Genomic DNA, 19228 nt, shown 5'->3' with positions numbered 1-19228 from the left:
TGCCGCCCTCACAGCAACCAGCAGGCTGCCCCCCGCGGCTTGCCGCCCCAGGCACGCGCTTGGTGCGCTGGTGCCTGGAGCCGCCCTTGGCCAGAAGAGAACACTGTGATCATGTAGTTTGACCTCCTATACAACACAAGCCGTAGATCTTCTCCAAAATAATTCCTAGAGTATATATTTCAGAAAAAAATCCAATCTTCATTTAAAAATTTGGCAGTGATGGACAATCCAGTGTGACCCCTGGCAATCAGTTCCAATGGTTAATTACTCTTTCTGTTAAAAAAATTATGCCTTATTTTCAGTCTGAATTTGTTTAGCTTCAACTTCCAACCATTGGATCAGGTTATGCCTTTCTCTGCTAGACTGAAGAGCCAGGGCTGGCGCTTCCATTAGGCGACCCTAGGTGGTCGCCTAGGGCTCCAGGATTTGGGGGGCGGCATTTTGTGCGCTCCCCATGGGGTGCATGGGAGCTTCCGGTTCCGCTCCTGTCGTGCTGCCGAAGAAGGACCTTCTGCCGACATGCCGCGGAAAACAGCAGGAGGCAATTGCGCAGCTCAATGACTGCTGCTGTCGCCTGCAGCATTTCGGCGGAGGGTCCTTCGGCGGCGAGATGGGAGTGGAACCAGAAGCTCCCGTGCGCCCCGTGGGGAGCGCACAAAATGCCACCCCCCGAATTCTGCCTAGGGTGCCAGAAACCCTGGCGCCACTCCTGTGAAGAGCCCATTATGAAGTATTTGTTCCCCTGTAGGTACTTATAGACTGTAATCGGGTCATTCCTTAACTTTTTTTTTTGTTAGTCTAAATAGACTGAGCTCCTTGAGTCAGTCACTAAAAGGCATATTTTCCAATCCTTTAATTATTCTGGTGTCTTTTCTCTGAATCCTCTTCAATTTATCAACATCCATCTTGAATTGAACTGGACACAGTATTTCAGTGGTGGTTGCACCAGTGCCAAATGCAGAGGTGAAATAACTTCTCTACTTCTACTCAAGATACCCTTGTTTATGCATCCAAGGATCACATTATCCAGTCTGGCAATACTGTTGCACTGGGAGCTCATCAGGGAGCCATACCCAGTTTTTAATCCATTTATTATGCACTACATTGCTTTTGTATAATGCTAATTTTTTAATCAGGGTGTGTGGTCAAATACCTTACAGAAGTCTAAGTCTGTTATTGCAAGAGTTACCTTTATCAACCAAACTTGTGATCTCATTACAAAAAAAATCGAGTTAATTTGACAGCACCAATTTTCCATAAAATCAGTCTTGTCTTGAGGTTGCTCATAATGACAAGTGTATCCAGAGCTATATAGTGGAGGTCTATAAAGAGAGCTGTGTAGAGGTAGTATTAATGAGGGATATATAAAGATAATTATATTACAAGTGGACATTAAGGAATGTGTCGAGAGCTTTATACGAAAGGTGCATATAGAAAATTATGTAGAGGTGTTCTTAGCAGGGAGGAGGCTGGGCAGTATATAGACGCAAGGTTAACGTTGTCTCTCACATACAATTTAGTGTCACAGTACATTTGGCAAGCAGGGCAGTTTATGAAAAGGGAGAAGCGGGCTCCAACACATCCCTATGAATTGAGGGATTTAAGGAATTTAAAGATTTGTCAAACTTCATTGAGCAGGAGATTTCCTAACTCGGGATTAAGTGTGTTTGTGTGTGTGTGTGTGTGTGTTAAACTCACTCATCCCACTCCCTTTCTTGGAAATCTGTTCAAACAGTTCTAGCAGCTTGTGAGAGAGCTCCTGCTTTAGAGGGGGGATCAGGTCCCTTCCAGCACAGACAGACAGTAGCCTTTCAGGACTGTCTCCTTTAAGATGTATGTGAGGAGGCTGACTCTGGAGGAGGAGTTATGTAGATTACAGATGAACATTCTGGAGTGGAGGAGAGAAGAGCGAGGAGAGGCACAAGCACAGGCAGGGCAGGGGAGCACAGGCAGCCAGGCAGCAAAGGCCTTTCCGAGCAGGAGGGGGAGGAGGAGGAGGACACGGAGGCGGCTGCTGTGCAAAGGAAAAAGCCTTGCAGGAGCTGCAGCTGTACTTGGACGCCACATTCTCTCCTTACGGGACTGAGGATGAGTAAGAGCTGACCCTGCTGCTGCTGCTGCTATCTGTGTTGTGGAGTGAAGTGTCTGTTTCTTCTCCTCCTCCTCCTCCCTTGTTGTGAGTGAACCTGCATTAAGGGTTCTTCACCAACACTGGGGACTGTTTGTTTGTGTAAGGGGAAGGAGAGGGAGCAGAGAGAAAGAGGACTCTTCCATCCACTGAGGCGCAGTTCACTATGATCTTACTCGCATTCAGCACTGGAAGCCGGTTGGATTTCGTACATCATTCCAGGGTGTTTTTCTTGCAAACCTTGCTTTGGATTTTATGTGCCCCCGTGTGCACAGCGGAGCAGTATTTCAATGTGGAGGTAAGATCAGCCGGGTGTGCGTGTGTGTGTGTGTGTGTGTGTGTGTGTGCGCTTCCTTCTTCCTTCCCTTTCTTCCGAAGGCTGTTCCCCAATATTTGGGCTGATTCAGTAAAACAGCTCCCCAGCCATGTCTCCGGAGCAGCCAAGACACATTGGCTTTGCTTTCCTGCAGCAGCCAGCTCTCGGATCCGAGTTCCCTGGTCTGATGGATGCCTGTTAGCCGGGAATCCCGTTATCCTCCGCAGCCCAGAGCTAGACCACATCATTGTGCCCGGCATATGCCGGGAAGATACGAATCCCTAAACACAAGCCAGTGGCATAATAAAAGGAGCTAGGGTATATAATACAGCTCGGAGAAAGCTGCGGGGATACCTTTGACTTCAGATGTCTTGCTGTCTTAAACAAAGGGGAAGAATAAATGAAAGAGTCTAATGTGGAGGAAGGGGGGAGGGAAACTTCATATGTTAGTATATCTCCTTGTCAAATATTTAAGCACAAAAGCTGGTCTTTTTCTCACTGAAGCATAACTGAATACATGTTACTAGAAATGCCTAAATAAATGCCATTTAGGTGCGACTAAAGTTGGAGGGTGGGGGGAGCCAAGAAGGAGATTTTTTTTTAATGTAGAAAAGCGAATTAAAATGAATTGCTTCCCAGGCAGGACTAACCCTAGGAATTTTGCTGCCACAGTGAGATTTTATTGTATGCCCCCCATTTCCAACCCCTATTCTAACCCACCCCACTTTTTCAGTTTTTATTTTTATGTTATGCTTTCCATTAAGAAATACTTGTCGCTATGTCTCCTTTGTGCATATTCTTCCTTCCTTTTTTTTCTTGCCTTTCATGGTATATCTTGATGCATCCTTTTCTGCATAGTTTCCAGTTTGGTTTCCTTTAATCTGATTTTTCAGTACTGTATAATACTTCCCTCTCTTTTCTTCTCATCCACTCCGGTGCTTCACCTTCCTTTCTTTCTTGTCCTGTGTATGTCTCCCTACTTTACACATTTCTTTCATTCTCTCACTCACACTATAATTCCATTCTTTTGTTATCTGCCCATAGTCCTCACTTGCTTCTCTCCCATCCATCCTGCTTTCTGAACTTTCTGCTGCGCCCATAGACCACACAGACCATTTGTTCCTATCTCCAGACTGTCTCTCACCCACACACTTGTATTCCCTGAACTCTTTCTCTAGCACAGATATACTCTTGTCCCCAACATCTCTCTCTCTCGCGTACGCGCACACACACACACACACACACTCTTTCTCTTACATAAACTCTTGTTCCCCTAGCTCTCACCCACTTACACACATTCCTGCCCCACAATGAAGAAATCTCCCTCAGACACATCCCTGTCCCATATCTCCTCAACCCCAGAAACATCTGTACTTCATCTCAATTATGCCTCATCCAAGATCTCCCCAAACACACCTGGTGTCTTCCACAAAAAATCTCTTCCAGGGTAGACATTGGGTCTACCCCCAAAAATCTCCCCCCAGACAGACCTGGTCTCCTTCCCCATCCATGTTCCCCCCTCCACACACACACTCGCTCACTTCTAGTCTCCCCCTGCACACAGTTGATCTATTCCTCCAGGATCTCCTCCCATACACAATACAGGTCTCTCTCTCCGCACCCAAGTTCACTTCTCCCACACACCCACTTCTGGTCTCTTCCCCACTGATCCAATACTAGTCTCTCCCTCTCCACCACCAAGAATTCTCCCCACCACACACATTCTCCTGGGGTCACTTTCCCAAGATCTCCCAACACACACTTGTGGTCTCCTCACATCAGTCTCTTCCCATGTAATCCTGGTCTCTCCATGCCATCATTAAGATTTCCTCCCCGTTCAAAACTCCTGGTCTCTTTTTTGCTCCAAGATCTCTTCCTCTGCCATTTCTGGTCACCCCCCCCCCCCACCTTTTCTCTTTCCTCTAATATTTCCCTCCCCCCCGTGTTAGATTGTAAGACCATGTCTTTCCATCTGTTGTACAATATGTTGCCCAATGGAGCCATGATCCTGATTGTGGCCTTTGGAGGCTACTGCAATATAAATAACACTTACTTCTAGTAATTTTCATTTCCCTCAGTATTTTTCCTCACATGCAATGCTGCTCTGTTTCCTTCCCCCTAATGTTTCTCCCACCCTTCCGAGCTGACATTCACATTTTGATTCTTCTCTCAACCATGTGCCCCGCTATACTGCTACTTTCTCAACTTCATTCTTTCATTGGTGGATATAAAAGGAAGCATTGAGGAAGAGCGGAGACAGCTTTGTGTACCCTTTCCTGTCTTCCCTTAGTGGCCCCCTGCTGGGGATATAAAAGAAATTTCAGCTACAGAAGAACTTCCTCCTCCCTCTGTAGACTTATTTGCTGGCCGCTGGTTCTGGTGGAGAGATGGGCAGTAGATGGAGTTATGGTGGGAAGAGAGAGAAAATGTCATAGTCTAGTGGGACACAAAGGGGAGGCCAACCACAACATGTGGGAGGTTTTCAGGGGAAAGAGGAGAAACCGATTTATTTTTTCCCCTCTCTTTGATATGGAAAATAGCAGATTTTGAGGAGGAAGAACAGTACCACAAGGAAGGAAAGCCGAAGAGAGGGGGAAAGTGCTTGTACGCATGAAATGCTATTCAGGTTCTCTATTCCTTTTGAGGTGTCTCATCTCCTGACCCTCCCCTTCCTCCTGAAACAAAATGTGTTCCATGCTAGCACTTCCAAGGTATTTTCATTTCCTCACAGCTTTTCAGTTGTCTTTTGTTGTAATATCGAGAGGTGCCACAGTCACAAAGCAGAAGGGAATGTGAGGCAAAGAACTTGGCAACAATGTGGTGACACTGTGCCATACAATTCTGTGTGTCAGCATCAGATCCATAAAACACTTACACTCTATAATAAATCAGTAAAATGGAATATGACAAATTCATTCCAAGATCCATTAAAATACACATAGAAATTAGGGTACCTTAAAAAACTAGTGCCAGTTCGGTTGAATTCAGTTCCACTGAATACATGTATTTGAAAAACAGACTGTGGTGTGATTATTTTTATGCTAATTGAGGTTTAATGTGAATTTAGAATTTTATTTTTTGATTTTTATACTCTCTGATTATAGTAAAATTTGGAGGAAATACCGATAGGTATTGAGCATTGGAAAACATGGGATCAATCTATTTGCTATTGTAATTCTGACTGATATAGTCTAACATTTTAGGTGTTGAATAAAATTTGTATAGTAATGCTGGCTTTCTTGGTTTCCAACTTGAGTTCGTAAGGCTGAACAAGAACACGTCTCAAGGGATACTACTGAAGTTCAAAGAGATTAAGTGTAGGTATCATCTTCTAAGACAAAAAAATAGGAACCTGAAGTTTACAATTGGCATGACCATTTTTTTAAATCATATTGGTTGTTTGTAAAACTTGTTCTTGCTAAACATCCAGATGGAAGTGGGTGAAGGTTCTGCTTCCAATGATAGCTGACGTGTAATTTCTGAAACATGAATGTCACTGATGACTTTCATATGGTACATACTGTTTTAATAACTAGACGTAGCTGAGTATGATGTAGGTCAGAGTGAGAAATGTAAATGACATTCATTTATTTATTGTGTTAACCATAGTATTGCTCTCACACGCTCTCTGATGTCAATGAAAATTTTGCAGTGGATTTAGATAAGGGAGAGCTGTAAATTCACCATTTATTTCAAGTATTCATGAGTGCTTTGAGTAACAATATTTGAGATCTAGGATTCATGTAAGACTAGTTTTAGTAAGTTTTAGCTTTTTATTGTCAGAGGTTCCTGGTCATCACTGGAGTTTTGGAGATCACTTTCTAAGATGTCACCTGCATCAAAGGTTAGGGTTAAGGTCCAGATTGTTAATTCCATATTACTCATAAGTACTGCCATCAAAGTCTGATGTTTACTTGTGTGAGTGATTGTGCACCAGAGGTTTTCAGTGTTTTCCTAAATTTTTAGTTCAGTCTTACTCTACAAGTCAAATGCATCAGTGGGATAGTAAATGGGATAATAGTAATTAACAAAACATCTAAAATTCAGATGTAATCCTACTAATTGAGAGAGCTTTCAGTATAGAATTCTTGTAATGACCTGGCTGGATTTTTCCCTTTGAAGATCTATGTAGGATAATGGAATTCCCAGGCAAACAATTTTTTTCCCACCGGTTCTTCATTATGTTAACTGTTTCTTGCATTACTACATACTCTAGTGTTTATAGGCAATTTCCCTGTTAAAGACCCCAACCAGAACTCTAACACTAATAGAGTAGTTACAAATATTAAAGAGTAGAATGTGACCCTTAAACTTGTAATTTTGTTGATAACTATTTTCCTAAAGCTGACATTTTCTATAGTTTAAGAATTTCTGTAATTTTTTTATTTATATTGCATTAAGAACAGTTTCACCTTTTTAATAGGTGTGTGTGTGTGGGGGGTGGGGGACGGAGGGGGGAGGCAAAACCCACTGAAACAAACTACCTATATAAAAAAACAGGGTAGGAGCACCTTCCTCTCCCCAACTCTCATCTTGCCTACCCTTACTCATGTTGAGTAGCCCCATCCAAGTTATTGCAACTATGCATGTGAGTAAGGAGTATTGGGTGAAGAAGCATTTGCAGGATCATGTCTAGTCTCGCTAACTAGTCTTGCGTCAGTGTTGTGGGAAATACTAGAGGGAAAAGTATGGCTCATCATCTCTTTCCTAGAGCAGACTGTTATGCTATATTTTCTGTCTTCTATTGCTAAATATATATGCTTGGGTTCCTAAGGGGATTTTAAAGTGAGTCCTATTTTAGTATGAGCAACACCTTAAAACAATACAACCTTCTTTTTCTCCTCCCCTCCTTTTAAGTAAGTGTGACAGTTAAATTGCTTATTGTGGAACAAAACACAGTGGAATCAAAACTTCAGAGATATACTGTCTGGTAGCATTTTTCCATGGTAACAAGCAGATGAGAACCTCTTTGTTTTCATTGTTAACAAACTTTACAATTAGTGTCCTCTTGCTGAATGGTAATACATGACCTTTTCATCCCTACACACTGGGTTTTTCTAAACTTTAAAAAAAATGATCATTTTAAATCTTCAACCTGTAATTGTAAGGGAATAAACAATTGGGAAGAAAAAAATATCTGTGTCTTCTCTTTTATATGCTTTTCAACTGGAATACTTAATTAGAATTGCAAGTGCTATACGGTATTGTAATGAGAGCATGTTACAGAGCAAGCCCGGAAAATACATGTAAAGAAGGAGTTAAAGGTATTCCTGAGATTACACACTGCCATGTGTATTGAAAGGAACTTGATAGGCCCTTCAAATTGTTTTTATTTACAAGCATTACACATTACATTCAAGTATTTTAAGGGCCCAGTCATACAGTCCTTACTCACTGAAGTTGTGGGTATATTTATAAAAGGATGCTGAAGGACCATTTGTTAATATTGACGGTAGGTGTAGTTAGCTGGATGAGGTATATTACTCAGTAGAGAATTTAGATATAATGTAGTATAGTCAGTACTTACTTAGAAAAAGCAGGTACAAAGAAATTTAGCTGTAAAGGCTTCTGATGAACAGACCTATATATGTAGCATTGCGCTGCAGCATTAATATAAATGGATGTTAATCAGAAAGTTATTGCTCTGGTAGCTAACGGAAGGCTTTTCACACTCTTCCATCATAAAAGGCAGATGGTACTATGCAATGAATTGGCCTTCCTTTCAGTGCGACTATGAAATATGCATGGAGATTATTGTTTGGATTATTGCATTGCCTGCTATAATTCAAAACATAATTCCTGCATTTAAGAATACCAACAGCTTACTGTACTACTGGAGTGAAATATTATTTATTATTGGTATTACAGGAATACGCAGAGGCCCAGTCCTGGATCGATCTCCATTGCCTTAGGCAATATGCAAACACAAAACAAAGATGGTCCCGTCCCAAAGAGTTTACACAATCCAAGTCATATGTTAGTTCTTTAGGGCTTTTATGGTTTTAATGACAGGGAACTATTTAGAATTAGAATGAATCCCATCTACTGTTACAAATAGTCAGTTGTTTAGTATTTGAACATCAAATCCATTAGTAGCTCTCAGTTTTATGAAAGAAAAGGTTTGGTTAAATAAAGTATTTTGTGAACATTGCAAGATAAACACAGAAAACTGCAGTATATTTATCTTTTATTTCATAAGATATTTATAAAAGAATTATTGAATTTATTGTCCTAAAAATTCAGCTTCCATCACGCAAGAAGCCATCCTACAGTAAAATATTGTGAAATTAATACATTACCATTCATTGTTTTCTCAGAGTGGGTATACTATTTTTTTAAGTGGTTTAAGATTTATGCCTCTCTTTATCAATTTTATTTGAATCCATCTAAAAGGTCAGTGCTTGCTCTAGGCACCTTGGTTCTGCTTATGCACTTGCCAGGGCTCAATTGTAAGAGTTTATAAAGATAAAATGGTGAATTATTTAGTTTAAAATTTTTTTAACCTGTATCTGTTCTCTCAGTTTTAAAGTCTTTCTCCTTCTTTTACCTTAACTCATGATTGTTTTATGGTGTGAAAATCCTAGAAGACTTCTTCTTGATGTTGTTTGAAGATACTTAATATAACTGATCTTTTTAATGCTCTTGTTTAATCATGAATGCTGTTCACCTCTCCATATTGAATTACAGTTTATTGCCTGACCCATTTTCCATCTCCACTCCCTACCACTCACCATAATGTGAGGGGGTGGGTTGACTATGCTTGGTTTGATATCTCTGGTGTGTCAGATGACAGATTTGGTTTCAGTTTGTATTAAGAAGACATATATTGGAGTTCCAAACATGATTTTGCTTGCTGCAGAAATGGATTTTAAAAATAATTATGTCAGAGAGAGCTTTATCTTTTAAAGAGAGGCCATGTCATTTGGAACCTTTAGTTTATTTATTGGTTGCTTGGCAACTCTTCATTCATGCTACTGCTTATGACCATTCATTATAAGCACATTTTACTGTACAGTAAGGACAATTCCACTGTAACAGCTTCTTTCTGGGAAGGACTAAAATTGACAAAGTATAGAAATGGAAATACTTAATTATATAATTTTATCTGTTGATTGAAACTGTTGTGTACTGTTTATGTGTATTGACAACAGCTGTTTTATACCACTCAAGAAGTGACTGCCTTTTAGTGATGGGTGAAGTAATTTTTTCATACCTCTTGGAGTGTTATAAGACATAATTAACTAATGGGCTTGATCTTGTATTTTTTGCACACTCAAATCTCCCATTGATTCCACAGGCAGGTTTAACCATCTGATCCAGCAAGGATCCTATTGATTTTAATACATTGAGTATTAAAAAAAGAGGCAGTCAGAAACCTTGCAGGATCAGGCCTCAGATTTCAAGTGTTGCAGGCTTGCATCTGGTGTTTGAAAAGTGCTTTAAAATCCTGAGCTAAAAAGCAGTAAATAAATTGGAGTGGAGGTATGGCTGAAACAATGAGTCACAATATTTTCTGTAGAAGATTCAGTGGAAAACAATGGAAACTTTCATTACGGTGCATGATAACGGATGATATGATTTTTGTATTGTGGAGGAAAATTATTTTTGAATAGTTTTCTGGTTGTTCTTTATGGGCCAGCTTGTGACTGGCCCTTGTGTGGATCTGCAGTGGGAAGGGGTAGGGTGAAAGCATTTTTACTTCCGCCCCTCTGCTCAGTCCCTGCATACTGTCAGAACACAGGACTGTTTCCTACATGTGCTCTAAAAGATTCCCCGCACACCAAAACCATAGGGAGGAGGTGGGTCTGTCTCTGCCCTCACTACCCAATTGGCCTGCAGATGGTGTAGCCTGTGCATCAGAGATCTGGGAGAAGGATTGTGCCCTGAGGAATAATCCTTCCCTCCAATTCCCCTGGGATAGTGCAACTCCACCCCATCCTTTCCTTAAGGGCTGTGCTTATATGGCACACGCTAACCCTAAATGCTGTAGGATAAGTCCATGTACCTCATCTGCAGTTCCATCCACATTTTCCCTGATATGACACAGTTGATTCTGTTTCAGTAAGATGACTTCATTCATCCTTCTCCTCTTCCCTCCCCAATCTTTTATCATTACAAAGTATCAAGTTAGTTTCACACCTTCGTGTAGAAGATTGTCCTCAGACAAATCTGCCCTTTGATTATTTCCTCACCTTCTGGAAGAAAAGCCGACTTCTTTGTTTCACTGGTCCTGTTTGTTTTTGTTGGCCAACAAACACATCTCTGCCCTCCAGTGGGGGATGCAGGCTGATAATGGAGAAGATTCCTCTTTCATTGAAATGGCAGCTAAGGGGCAAAGGGGAAACGACTAAATACTTAGAACAGGAGTGGGCAAACGTTTTGGCCTGAGGGCCACATCTAGGTATGGAAATTGTATGGCGGGCCATGAATGCTCACAAAATTGGGGTTTGGGGTGCGGGAGGGGCTGAGGGCTCCGCTTGGGGGGTGCGGGCTCTGGGATGGGACCAGAAATAAAGAGGTCAGGGTGTGGGAGGGGACTCTTGGCTGGGGCAGGGGGTTGGGGTGTGTGTGGGGGGGTGAGGGCTCCAGCTGGGGATACAGGCTCTGGGGTGGGGCGGGGGATGAGGGGTTGGGAGTGCAGGAGGGTGCTCTGGGCTGGGAGCAAGGGGTTCGGAGGGTGGGAAGGGGATCAGGGCAGGGGGGTGGGTTGCGGGAGGGGGTCAAGGGTGCAGGCTCCAGGTGGCACTTACTTCAAGCAGCTCCTGGAAACAGCGGCATGTCCTCCTTCTAGCTCCTACACGGATGCGCAGCCAGGCAGCTTGGCGTGCTGCCCCATCTGCAGGTGCCGCCCCTGCAGCTCCCATTGGCCATGGCTCCCAGCCAATGGGAGCTGTGGAGCCTCTTTGCTCACCCTAGGCATAGGAGCCAGAGGGGGGACATGCCACTGCTTCCAGGAGCCGCGAAGAGCCACAACACAGGCGGAGCAGTGCAAGTCCCTGATTGGAGTGCCAGAGCAGGGCAAGCCCCGGAACCCGCTCCTGGGCAGGAGCTCAAGGGCTTGATTAAAACATCTGAAGGGCCGGATGTGGCCCCTGGGCCATAGCTTGCTCACCCCTGACTTAGAACATGACTAGGTAATACAAGAGAAAAACAAGCATCCCTTTTATGGAAGGGAACACCCTTCTTTGACAGGTCTACATGGATTTTCATGCAATGTTCCAGGGAGAAATTGTTTTCACTTTTGTGCTGTCTTGTCTCTTGGAGGACAATCCTATTGTGTTACCCTTCCCTGTTCCAGCCTTGGGTTGCTTGATGTGCTGTTAGCAGAGCTGTTTAGCCCTCTATCTCCTCCCTGAAGTTGAAACTGAGGTTGTGGCAGTTTATTGACATGCAGTGGTTTGGATGTTGTACAAATCTATTATGATGAAATTTCATTGTTAACGGCAAGTAAAATTAACGATCTGTCTACAAAATAAAATTATTATATTATATTTAGTTGATATCACCTTGATCAATCAGTCTATCAGCCCTGACAGAGAGAGCGCCAATCACAACAAGTCATTCGTGTTGTTCTAGCCCCGTGGTTTTCAGATTGTAGGTCATGAACAAGTACTGGGTCGCGGAATGTAAGGCTCTGGGTTGTGACAGCTCTGGTCAGCACCGCCAACCGGGCTGTTAAAAGTCCTGTTGGCAGTGCTGCCCAGCTAAGGCAGGCTAGTCCCTACCTGTCTGACACCGCACTGCTCCCCGGAAGCAGCCAGCAGCATGTCTGGCTCCTAGGCAGGGGGGCCACAGGGCTGCCCCCGTCCCAAGCACTGGCTCTGCACTCCCATTGGCGGGGGGACACAGTGCCTGTGGGCAAGAGCTGTGCAGAGCTGCTTGTATGACTCCGCCTAGGAGCCAGACCTGCTGCTGGCTGCTTCTGGGGCACAGCGTGGTCCGCGGTGCCAGGACAGGCAGGAAGCCTGCTTAGCACCCCTGCTGCACCACTGACTGGGAGCTGCCTGAGGTAACCCTGTGCCCCAACTCTGCACCCCAATACCCTGCCCCAGTCGTGAGCCCCCCAAACCCTGAGTCCCTTCCTGCACCCCAAACCCCTCATCCCTGGCCCCACACCAGAGCCTGCACCCCCAGCCCAGAGCCCTGACCCCCTCCTGCACATTAACCTCCTGCCCCAGCCCAGAGCCCCCTCCCACACACTGAACTCCACATTCCCAGCCCCACCCTGCAGCCCTCACCCCTGCACCCCAACCCTCTGCACCAGTCCTGAGCCCTGTCATGGCCATCAACAATTTTCTTCAACGGGGTTACCAGAAAAAAGGATTTTAAAACCACTATTCTAGCCAGTCCTTCAGCCACCCGCTGGCCAGGCTGTCCATGGCACCGGACACCCGATAGGTATGGTGCACCGCAGCCCAGAACCCCATAGCAATCTGCCCACCTCAGCCTCCTAAGTAGCTGGGATTACAGGCACGCACACCGAACCTGGTATTATAATTAGTAATAGTATTAGAATAGCTAAATCTACAGAATGATTCAGGTCACTGAGACAGGGCTGTTCTCATTGCTTCTTTATAATTTGAAAAATGTGTTCTGCTTTTTAGTTTCCGGACTGATAGTGAAGTGCTGTATTCTGATGCTACTATAGCTTCTTTCTACAACATATATAAAATGATTCATTTTTCTATGTATCTTCCATATGCTTTCAAATGGAAGAGGGGAGGCAGTGTGTTCCAGTGGGTAGTGCACTGTTCTAGGAGGTAGCAGATTTGGTTTATATTCTCACTGTTCCTTTCTGTGACTTGGGCAAGTCAATTTCCCTTTCTCTGTGCCTCAGTTTCTCCATGTGTAAAATGGGAACATTGTTGCTTCCCTTCCTTTTTAAAGTGCATGGAGACCTACAAAGGAAAAGTGCTATAAAAGAGCTAAGAATTCTTTCTTTCTTTCGTTCTTTCTGCAAAGAACAATAATAGTAATACAATAATTAATATGTAAATTATATTTAATTTTAGGTAGCTGTGCTAGAAGATTTCTACACATCTCAACAAGAATACCAAAACATAATTTATTTTATTTTACTTAGGCAGTTTTCTACAATTTCCACAACAACATTCTAACCCGCAAACATTTGCAAATTAGAGCTGTAACATAGTAGTGAATGTTTGCAATAAGCTTAAATGGGAACTTGCTTTACATCCTCCAGATTCCACATCCACAATCCTTTTTGGATTGAAACTTTTTGTGCTTAGTTTCAGCTCAGAGGTGAATTTTATTGGGAACATTTGAGTAAAATCTGTTCAATTTCACTTTTGCATAATCCAAGGGTGAAAACAAATACTGGACCTGATCTAAAGCCCACTGAAATCAATGGAACGACCCTTATTAGCTTTAATGGATCAGACCTAAATTTTCCACTCTAGGAAAAATTGAAAACAATGTTATTTTAATTTCAATGTGGGTATTTATATAGCTCCATCTCTATAGTATCTGAGTGCCTCCCTATTAATTCAGTTATTTATTTGGATTTTCATGAAATACAATAAAAGAGAACCCTTTCAGTGCTCTGGGCTCCTTTGACAACATTTTTTTTTAAATGCATTAATGAATACTCATGACTTTAGCCTACTATTTTACAGATGGAGAACTGAAGCATGTAGAGGTTAAAGACTTGCCATGGTCACCTGGGAAGTGGACCTAGTTTTCCTGAGTCCCAGTCCAGTGCCTTAACCACATGGCCACCTTTCTTTACACATCAGCGCTACTTCTTTTCTCCCCCTTGTTGTTTTCTTTCTTTATGGGCCATTTTCATCTCTTTCCATTTTTTCTTTCTTTTTTGGTTTTTAAGTCTGTCTTATTACAGATCCCTGCCTGCAGCCATGGAAATTCATCAATTGTTATTAAATCATAGACTCATAATAGCTAGCGATGGAAACAACTTATGAGGTCATATTTCTGCCAATGCAGAATTGTATCCTATTGTAGTTTGCTAATGTGTTGTCAAGTCAAGATTTCAATATCTGCAGTGATCAGGGTTTCAAAAGTAGGCTTGACAAAACACTAGTAAATGTACAGGAGGGACCCATCCCACTCCCAAGAGTTCGTCTCAGTAGTCCTTTCCCATTGCCTTCGGCAACAACAGTCTGAAGCTGACTCAGGTCAGGCAATTTTAGTTTCAAAGTGCTGTCTGTTCTGTAGTCCAAGATACTGGCAACTACTATATAAGAGCATCGATGCAATGTGCTGATTAATGATTTGGGAGGTTTCTCTGACTTGTCAGAGTGAAACATAGAAGTGGGTATGAGATAATATAGGATTCCTCCAATCCTGCAACTAATTTGAAGTCTTGTTTTTAAATGGAAATGAAGTTGCAGATACAGATTTGTGCCACTGTATATTCTGAAGAAAAGTTTCACTTGATGAGGGTGATGCATCATGTTTATTTCTTTTATAAACTAAATATCACTTATGAAATAAATACAGTATTAATAAGATGGACAACCCACTATCACCTATCCTTAAAGAATCTTTTGGAAATTTTACATGTTTGCACTACACCGTTGATGTCACAACAATTGAAAAGACACAAATTCTTGAGTGGGAACATCTAATTTAGACCCTTTCAGTTTGTATATATAGTTGGGATTATTTTTTTCAATGTGCATTACTTTGCATTTATCAACATTGAATTTCATCTGCCATTTTGTTGCCCAGTCACCCAGTTTAGTGAAATCTCTATGTAGCTCTTCACCATCAGTTTTTGACTATCCTGAGGAATTTTGTATTGTCTTCAAATTTTGCCACCTCAGTGTTCACCGGCGTTTCCAGATCATTTATGAATATGTTAAACAGCACATGTCCCAGTATAGATCCTTGGGGGACCACACTGTTTACCTCTCAAATTGTGAAAACTGATGATTTATTCCTACTCTTTGTTTCCTACCTTTTAACCTGCTACAGATCCATCAGAGGACTTTCCTTCTTATCCCATGATTCCTTTATTTTCTTAAAAGCCTTTGGTGAGCCTTGTCAATTGCTTTCTGAAAGTCCAACTACACTATATCAACTGAATAATCTTTGTCCACATGCTTGTTGACCCCCTTAAAGAATTGTAATAGATTGGTGAGGCATGATTTTCTTTTACAAAAGCAGTGTTGAGTCTTCCCCAACATACTGTGTTTATGTATGTGTCTGATAATTATGTTCTATAGTATAGTTTCAACCAATTTGCTTAGTCCTGAAGTCAGGCTTCCTGGCCTTTAATTGATGGGATCACCTCTAGAGCTTTTTTAAAAATGGCATCACCTTAGCTATCCTCCAGTCATCAGGTACAGAGCTGATTTAAGTGATAGGTTATATACCACAGTTAGTAGTTCTGCAATTTCATGTTTTATTTTCTTCAGAGCTCTGGGGTGAATCCCCGTCTGGGCCTGGGGACTTATTACTGTTTCGTTTATCTGTTTGTTTCAAAACCTCCTCTATGGACACCTCAACCTGGGACACTTCCTCAGATTTGTCACCTAAAAAGAATGGCTTGAGTATGGTGATCTCCCTCACATCCTCTGCAGTGCAGACCGATGCAAATAATTCCTTTAGCTTCTCTATAAAGGCCTCGTCTTCCTTGAGTGCTCCTTTAGCATCTTGATCATCCAGTGGTCCCACTGACTGTTTGGCAGGCTTCATGCTTCTGATGTACTTAAAAATTGCTTTGCTATTTGGTTTTTGTGTCCTTAGTTAATTGTCCTTCAAATTCTTTCTTGGCCCGTGTGCCTAATTTTACTTTTACACTTGACTTGCCAGAGTTTATGCATCTTTCTATTTTCTTCACTAGGATTTGACTTCCAATTTTTAAAGGATGCCTTTTGCCTCTAATGGCCTCTTTCACTCTGCTGTTTAGCCATGCTGGCATTTTTTTAAATTTGTGGTATACGTTTTAGTTTGAGCCTCTATTATGGTGTTTTTAGATAGACTCCATATAATTTGCAGGCATTTCACTCTTGTGATTGTTCCTTTTAATTTCTATTTAACTAGCTTCCTCATTTTGTTTAATTCCCCTTTTTGAAGTTAAATAAATCTGTGATGGGTTTCTTTGGTCTTTTTTCCCTACAATCATTAAATTTAATTACTTTATTGTTGCTATTACCGAGTGGTTCAGTTTTTTGGGCCAGAATTTGTATGCCACTTAGGATTACATCAAGAATTGCCTCTCCCCTTGTGGGTTCCAGGACTAGCTGCTCCAAAAAAAAAAAAGTCATTTATGGTGTCTAGAAATTTTCTCTTTGCATCTCTTCCTGAGGTGACATATATTCAATCAATAGGCATTTGTACATTTTGTCAGTATTCAATTGCTGTATTTAAATGGGGCTTTGTTACATGTTACTACCTGTATTTTGTCTCTAGCTCCTATCTGTACTTTACCATCTTTTTTTCCCTATCCTCTTTACTAGGATATATAATTTCCTCTTTAATAAATTAATTCCTTAGGAATGTCTCTGCCCGAACCACATGCTTCTCTGCACCCTTGCATCTTTCCCTCAGCCCTTAGTTTAAAAATTCCTCTACAATCTTTTTAATTTTACATGCATCAGTCTAATTCCATTTTGGTTGAGGTAGAGCTCATCCTTCCTGTATAGGCCCCTCCTTCCCCAAAATGTTCTCCAGTTCCCCAGTTGCTATGCGGCACCCTCTCATGCCCATGTACACAGCACTACTTGCATGTCCCCATCAACACAAGGATGCTGGCTCCCTGCATTTCAGTGAATTTCATGGTCAAATCCCCATCTAAGGATATAAAGGAGCCAATGTGTCTCCTACTGAAATCAAAGAGACTTTTGCCATTGACTGCAATGGGAGAAGGATTTTATCTTAACTAAGTTGCCCAAAGTCACAAAGGATGTTTGTGTCAAAACTGATAACAGAACTCAGGGCTCTTGTTAGGCAGATGCCTTAAAACAAGACTAGCCAACATCTGAAATCCTAAACATCTATCCATTGCCCCAGAGTGGGAGAGAACAGACTGTTAAGCATTTCAGTAAATATTAACTAATTAAAAAAATATTTAATAAGCAAGAATAAGCTAGTTACACGTCTGTTGCCTGATGGACAATCCCCAAGAAGATAGAAAGGAAAATGGCATTTTAATCATTTTACTGGCTAAAAACCTGCAAGACTTAAAGATGGTTAAAAATTCACTATTTAACAACAGGCCCATCAGAGAGGCCAAATGAATGAAACAAAAATACCCTACACCATTCAAAACATTTTGCCTATTTAATATGTAGAAATAATGCCTGTAAAATTGATGTTTGTTAACTTTCAAAACAGCATACGAAGTCCTAAACAAAGTGCCAAAACAAAAAAGCAGTATATATATATCTATGAAGGCATGACATGGCTCAAGTAATTCCATGAGGATGTTTTCTACATTTTAAATTATTTTGAGGTTTATAAGTAGGCTGTCAATTAATTGCAGTTAACTCATGTGATTAACGCAAAACAAATTAATTACATTTTTTTATGAATAATTGAACTGTTAAACAATAATATAATACTAATTTAAATGTATTATAAATATTTTTGGATGTTTCTCTACACTTCCAAATATATTGATTTCAATTACAACACAGAATACAAAGTGAACAGTACTCACTTTATATCATTATTTTTATTACAAATATTTGCACTGTAAAAATAATAGAAATAGTATTTTTCAATTCACCTCATACAAGTACTGTAGTGCAATCTCTTTAACGTGAAAGTGAAACTTACAATTGTAGATTTTATTTTACATAACTGCACTCAAAAACAAAACTCTCTAAAACTTTAGAGTCTACAAGTCCACTCAGTCCTACTTCTTATTCAGCCAATTGCTCAGACAAACAGGTTTGTTTACATTTTCAGGAGATAATGCTGCCGGCTTATTTACAATGTGACCTGAAAGTGAGAACAGGTGTTCACATGGCACTGTTATAACCAGTGTTGCAAGGTATTTACATGCCAGATATGCTAAACATTCGAATATTCCTTCATGCTTTGACCTGTAGATTTTTTAAAATCTTTTTGACAATGTGAATATTTGTAATAAAATAATATAAAGTGAGCACTGTATACTTTTTGTATTTTGTGTTGCACTCAAATCATTATATTTGAAAATGTAGAAAAACATCCAAAAATGTATAATAAATTTAAATTGGTATTCTATTATTAAGAGTGCAATTAAAACTGCGATTAATGATGACTCTATTTTAATCTTGCGATTAATTGCAATGATTTTTTAATAATTTGACAGCCCTACTTATAAGTATACATTTGGTTTAATTAACTATATATTTTATTTTTAAATATTTTATTAGCGTAAAATAATTTTGATTCAATATAAATTTAAATTTTCTAATTGATAGTGATAGAGGGGTAAAATTCAAATTCCGTTCATTGTTTCATTGATGTCAGTTGGACAACTTGCTTTGAGACTGCTGAATCAGAACCTTAAACCCAGCTGGGTCAAAATAAGGAGAATTGTAGTTCATGTGATGGCTCAAAATCCAGCATCTGGAAAAAACCTGAAGATGTTACTTGCCGTATTTGTCCTTCTATTTTTACACATGGACCTTACTTTGTGATTTCAGCACTGCCAGCTTGTTCATAAGCAGTGCTGGATTTAGGAACTGTGGGGCCTGATTTGAATACCTGGCGGCGGTCCAGGTCTTTGGTGGCACTTCAGTGGCGGGGGGTCCTTCACTCGATCTGGGTCTTCCACGGCACTGAAGGACCCCCCGCTGCTGAAATGC

The 19228-nt window shown here is 41.1% G+C and overlaps 1 protein-coding gene across 6 annotated transcripts in view; it reads left to right on the top strand.

The window, feature by feature from the left end:
* The window catches only part of MMP16 (matrix metallopeptidase 16), a 290712-nt gene that overhangs the window by 55348 nt on the left and 216136 nt on the right, over nucleotides 1-19228 (top strand). For 2 of the 6 annotated variants that reach the window (XM_039527478.1, XM_039527484.1), the window contains exon 1: nucleotides 1954-2426. The exons of 2 other annotated variants lie outside the window; for them this stretch is intronic. In XM_039527478.1, coding sequence (XP_039383412.1) covers nucleotides 2295-2426 — 132 coding nt within the window. In that variant the 5' untranslated portion in view covers nucleotides 1954-2294. Of the gene's footprint in view, nucleotides 1-1953; nucleotides 2427-19228 lie in introns of those variants that run through there. 2 more of the 6 variants (XR_005595084.1, XM_039527485.1) reach the window with 1 other exon arrangement.

The sequence above is a fragment of the Mauremys reevesii genome, linkage group 2, assembly GCF_016161935.1.
Source record: "Mauremys reevesii isolate NIE-2019 linkage group 2, ASM1616193v1, whole genome shotgun sequence".
Taxonomy (NCBI): Eukaryota; Metazoa; Chordata; order Testudines; family Geoemydidae; genus Mauremys; species Mauremys reevesii.
The sequence above is the reverse complement of the archived record's forward strand: the minus strand, read 5'-3'. Positions and strand labels throughout refer to the sequence as shown.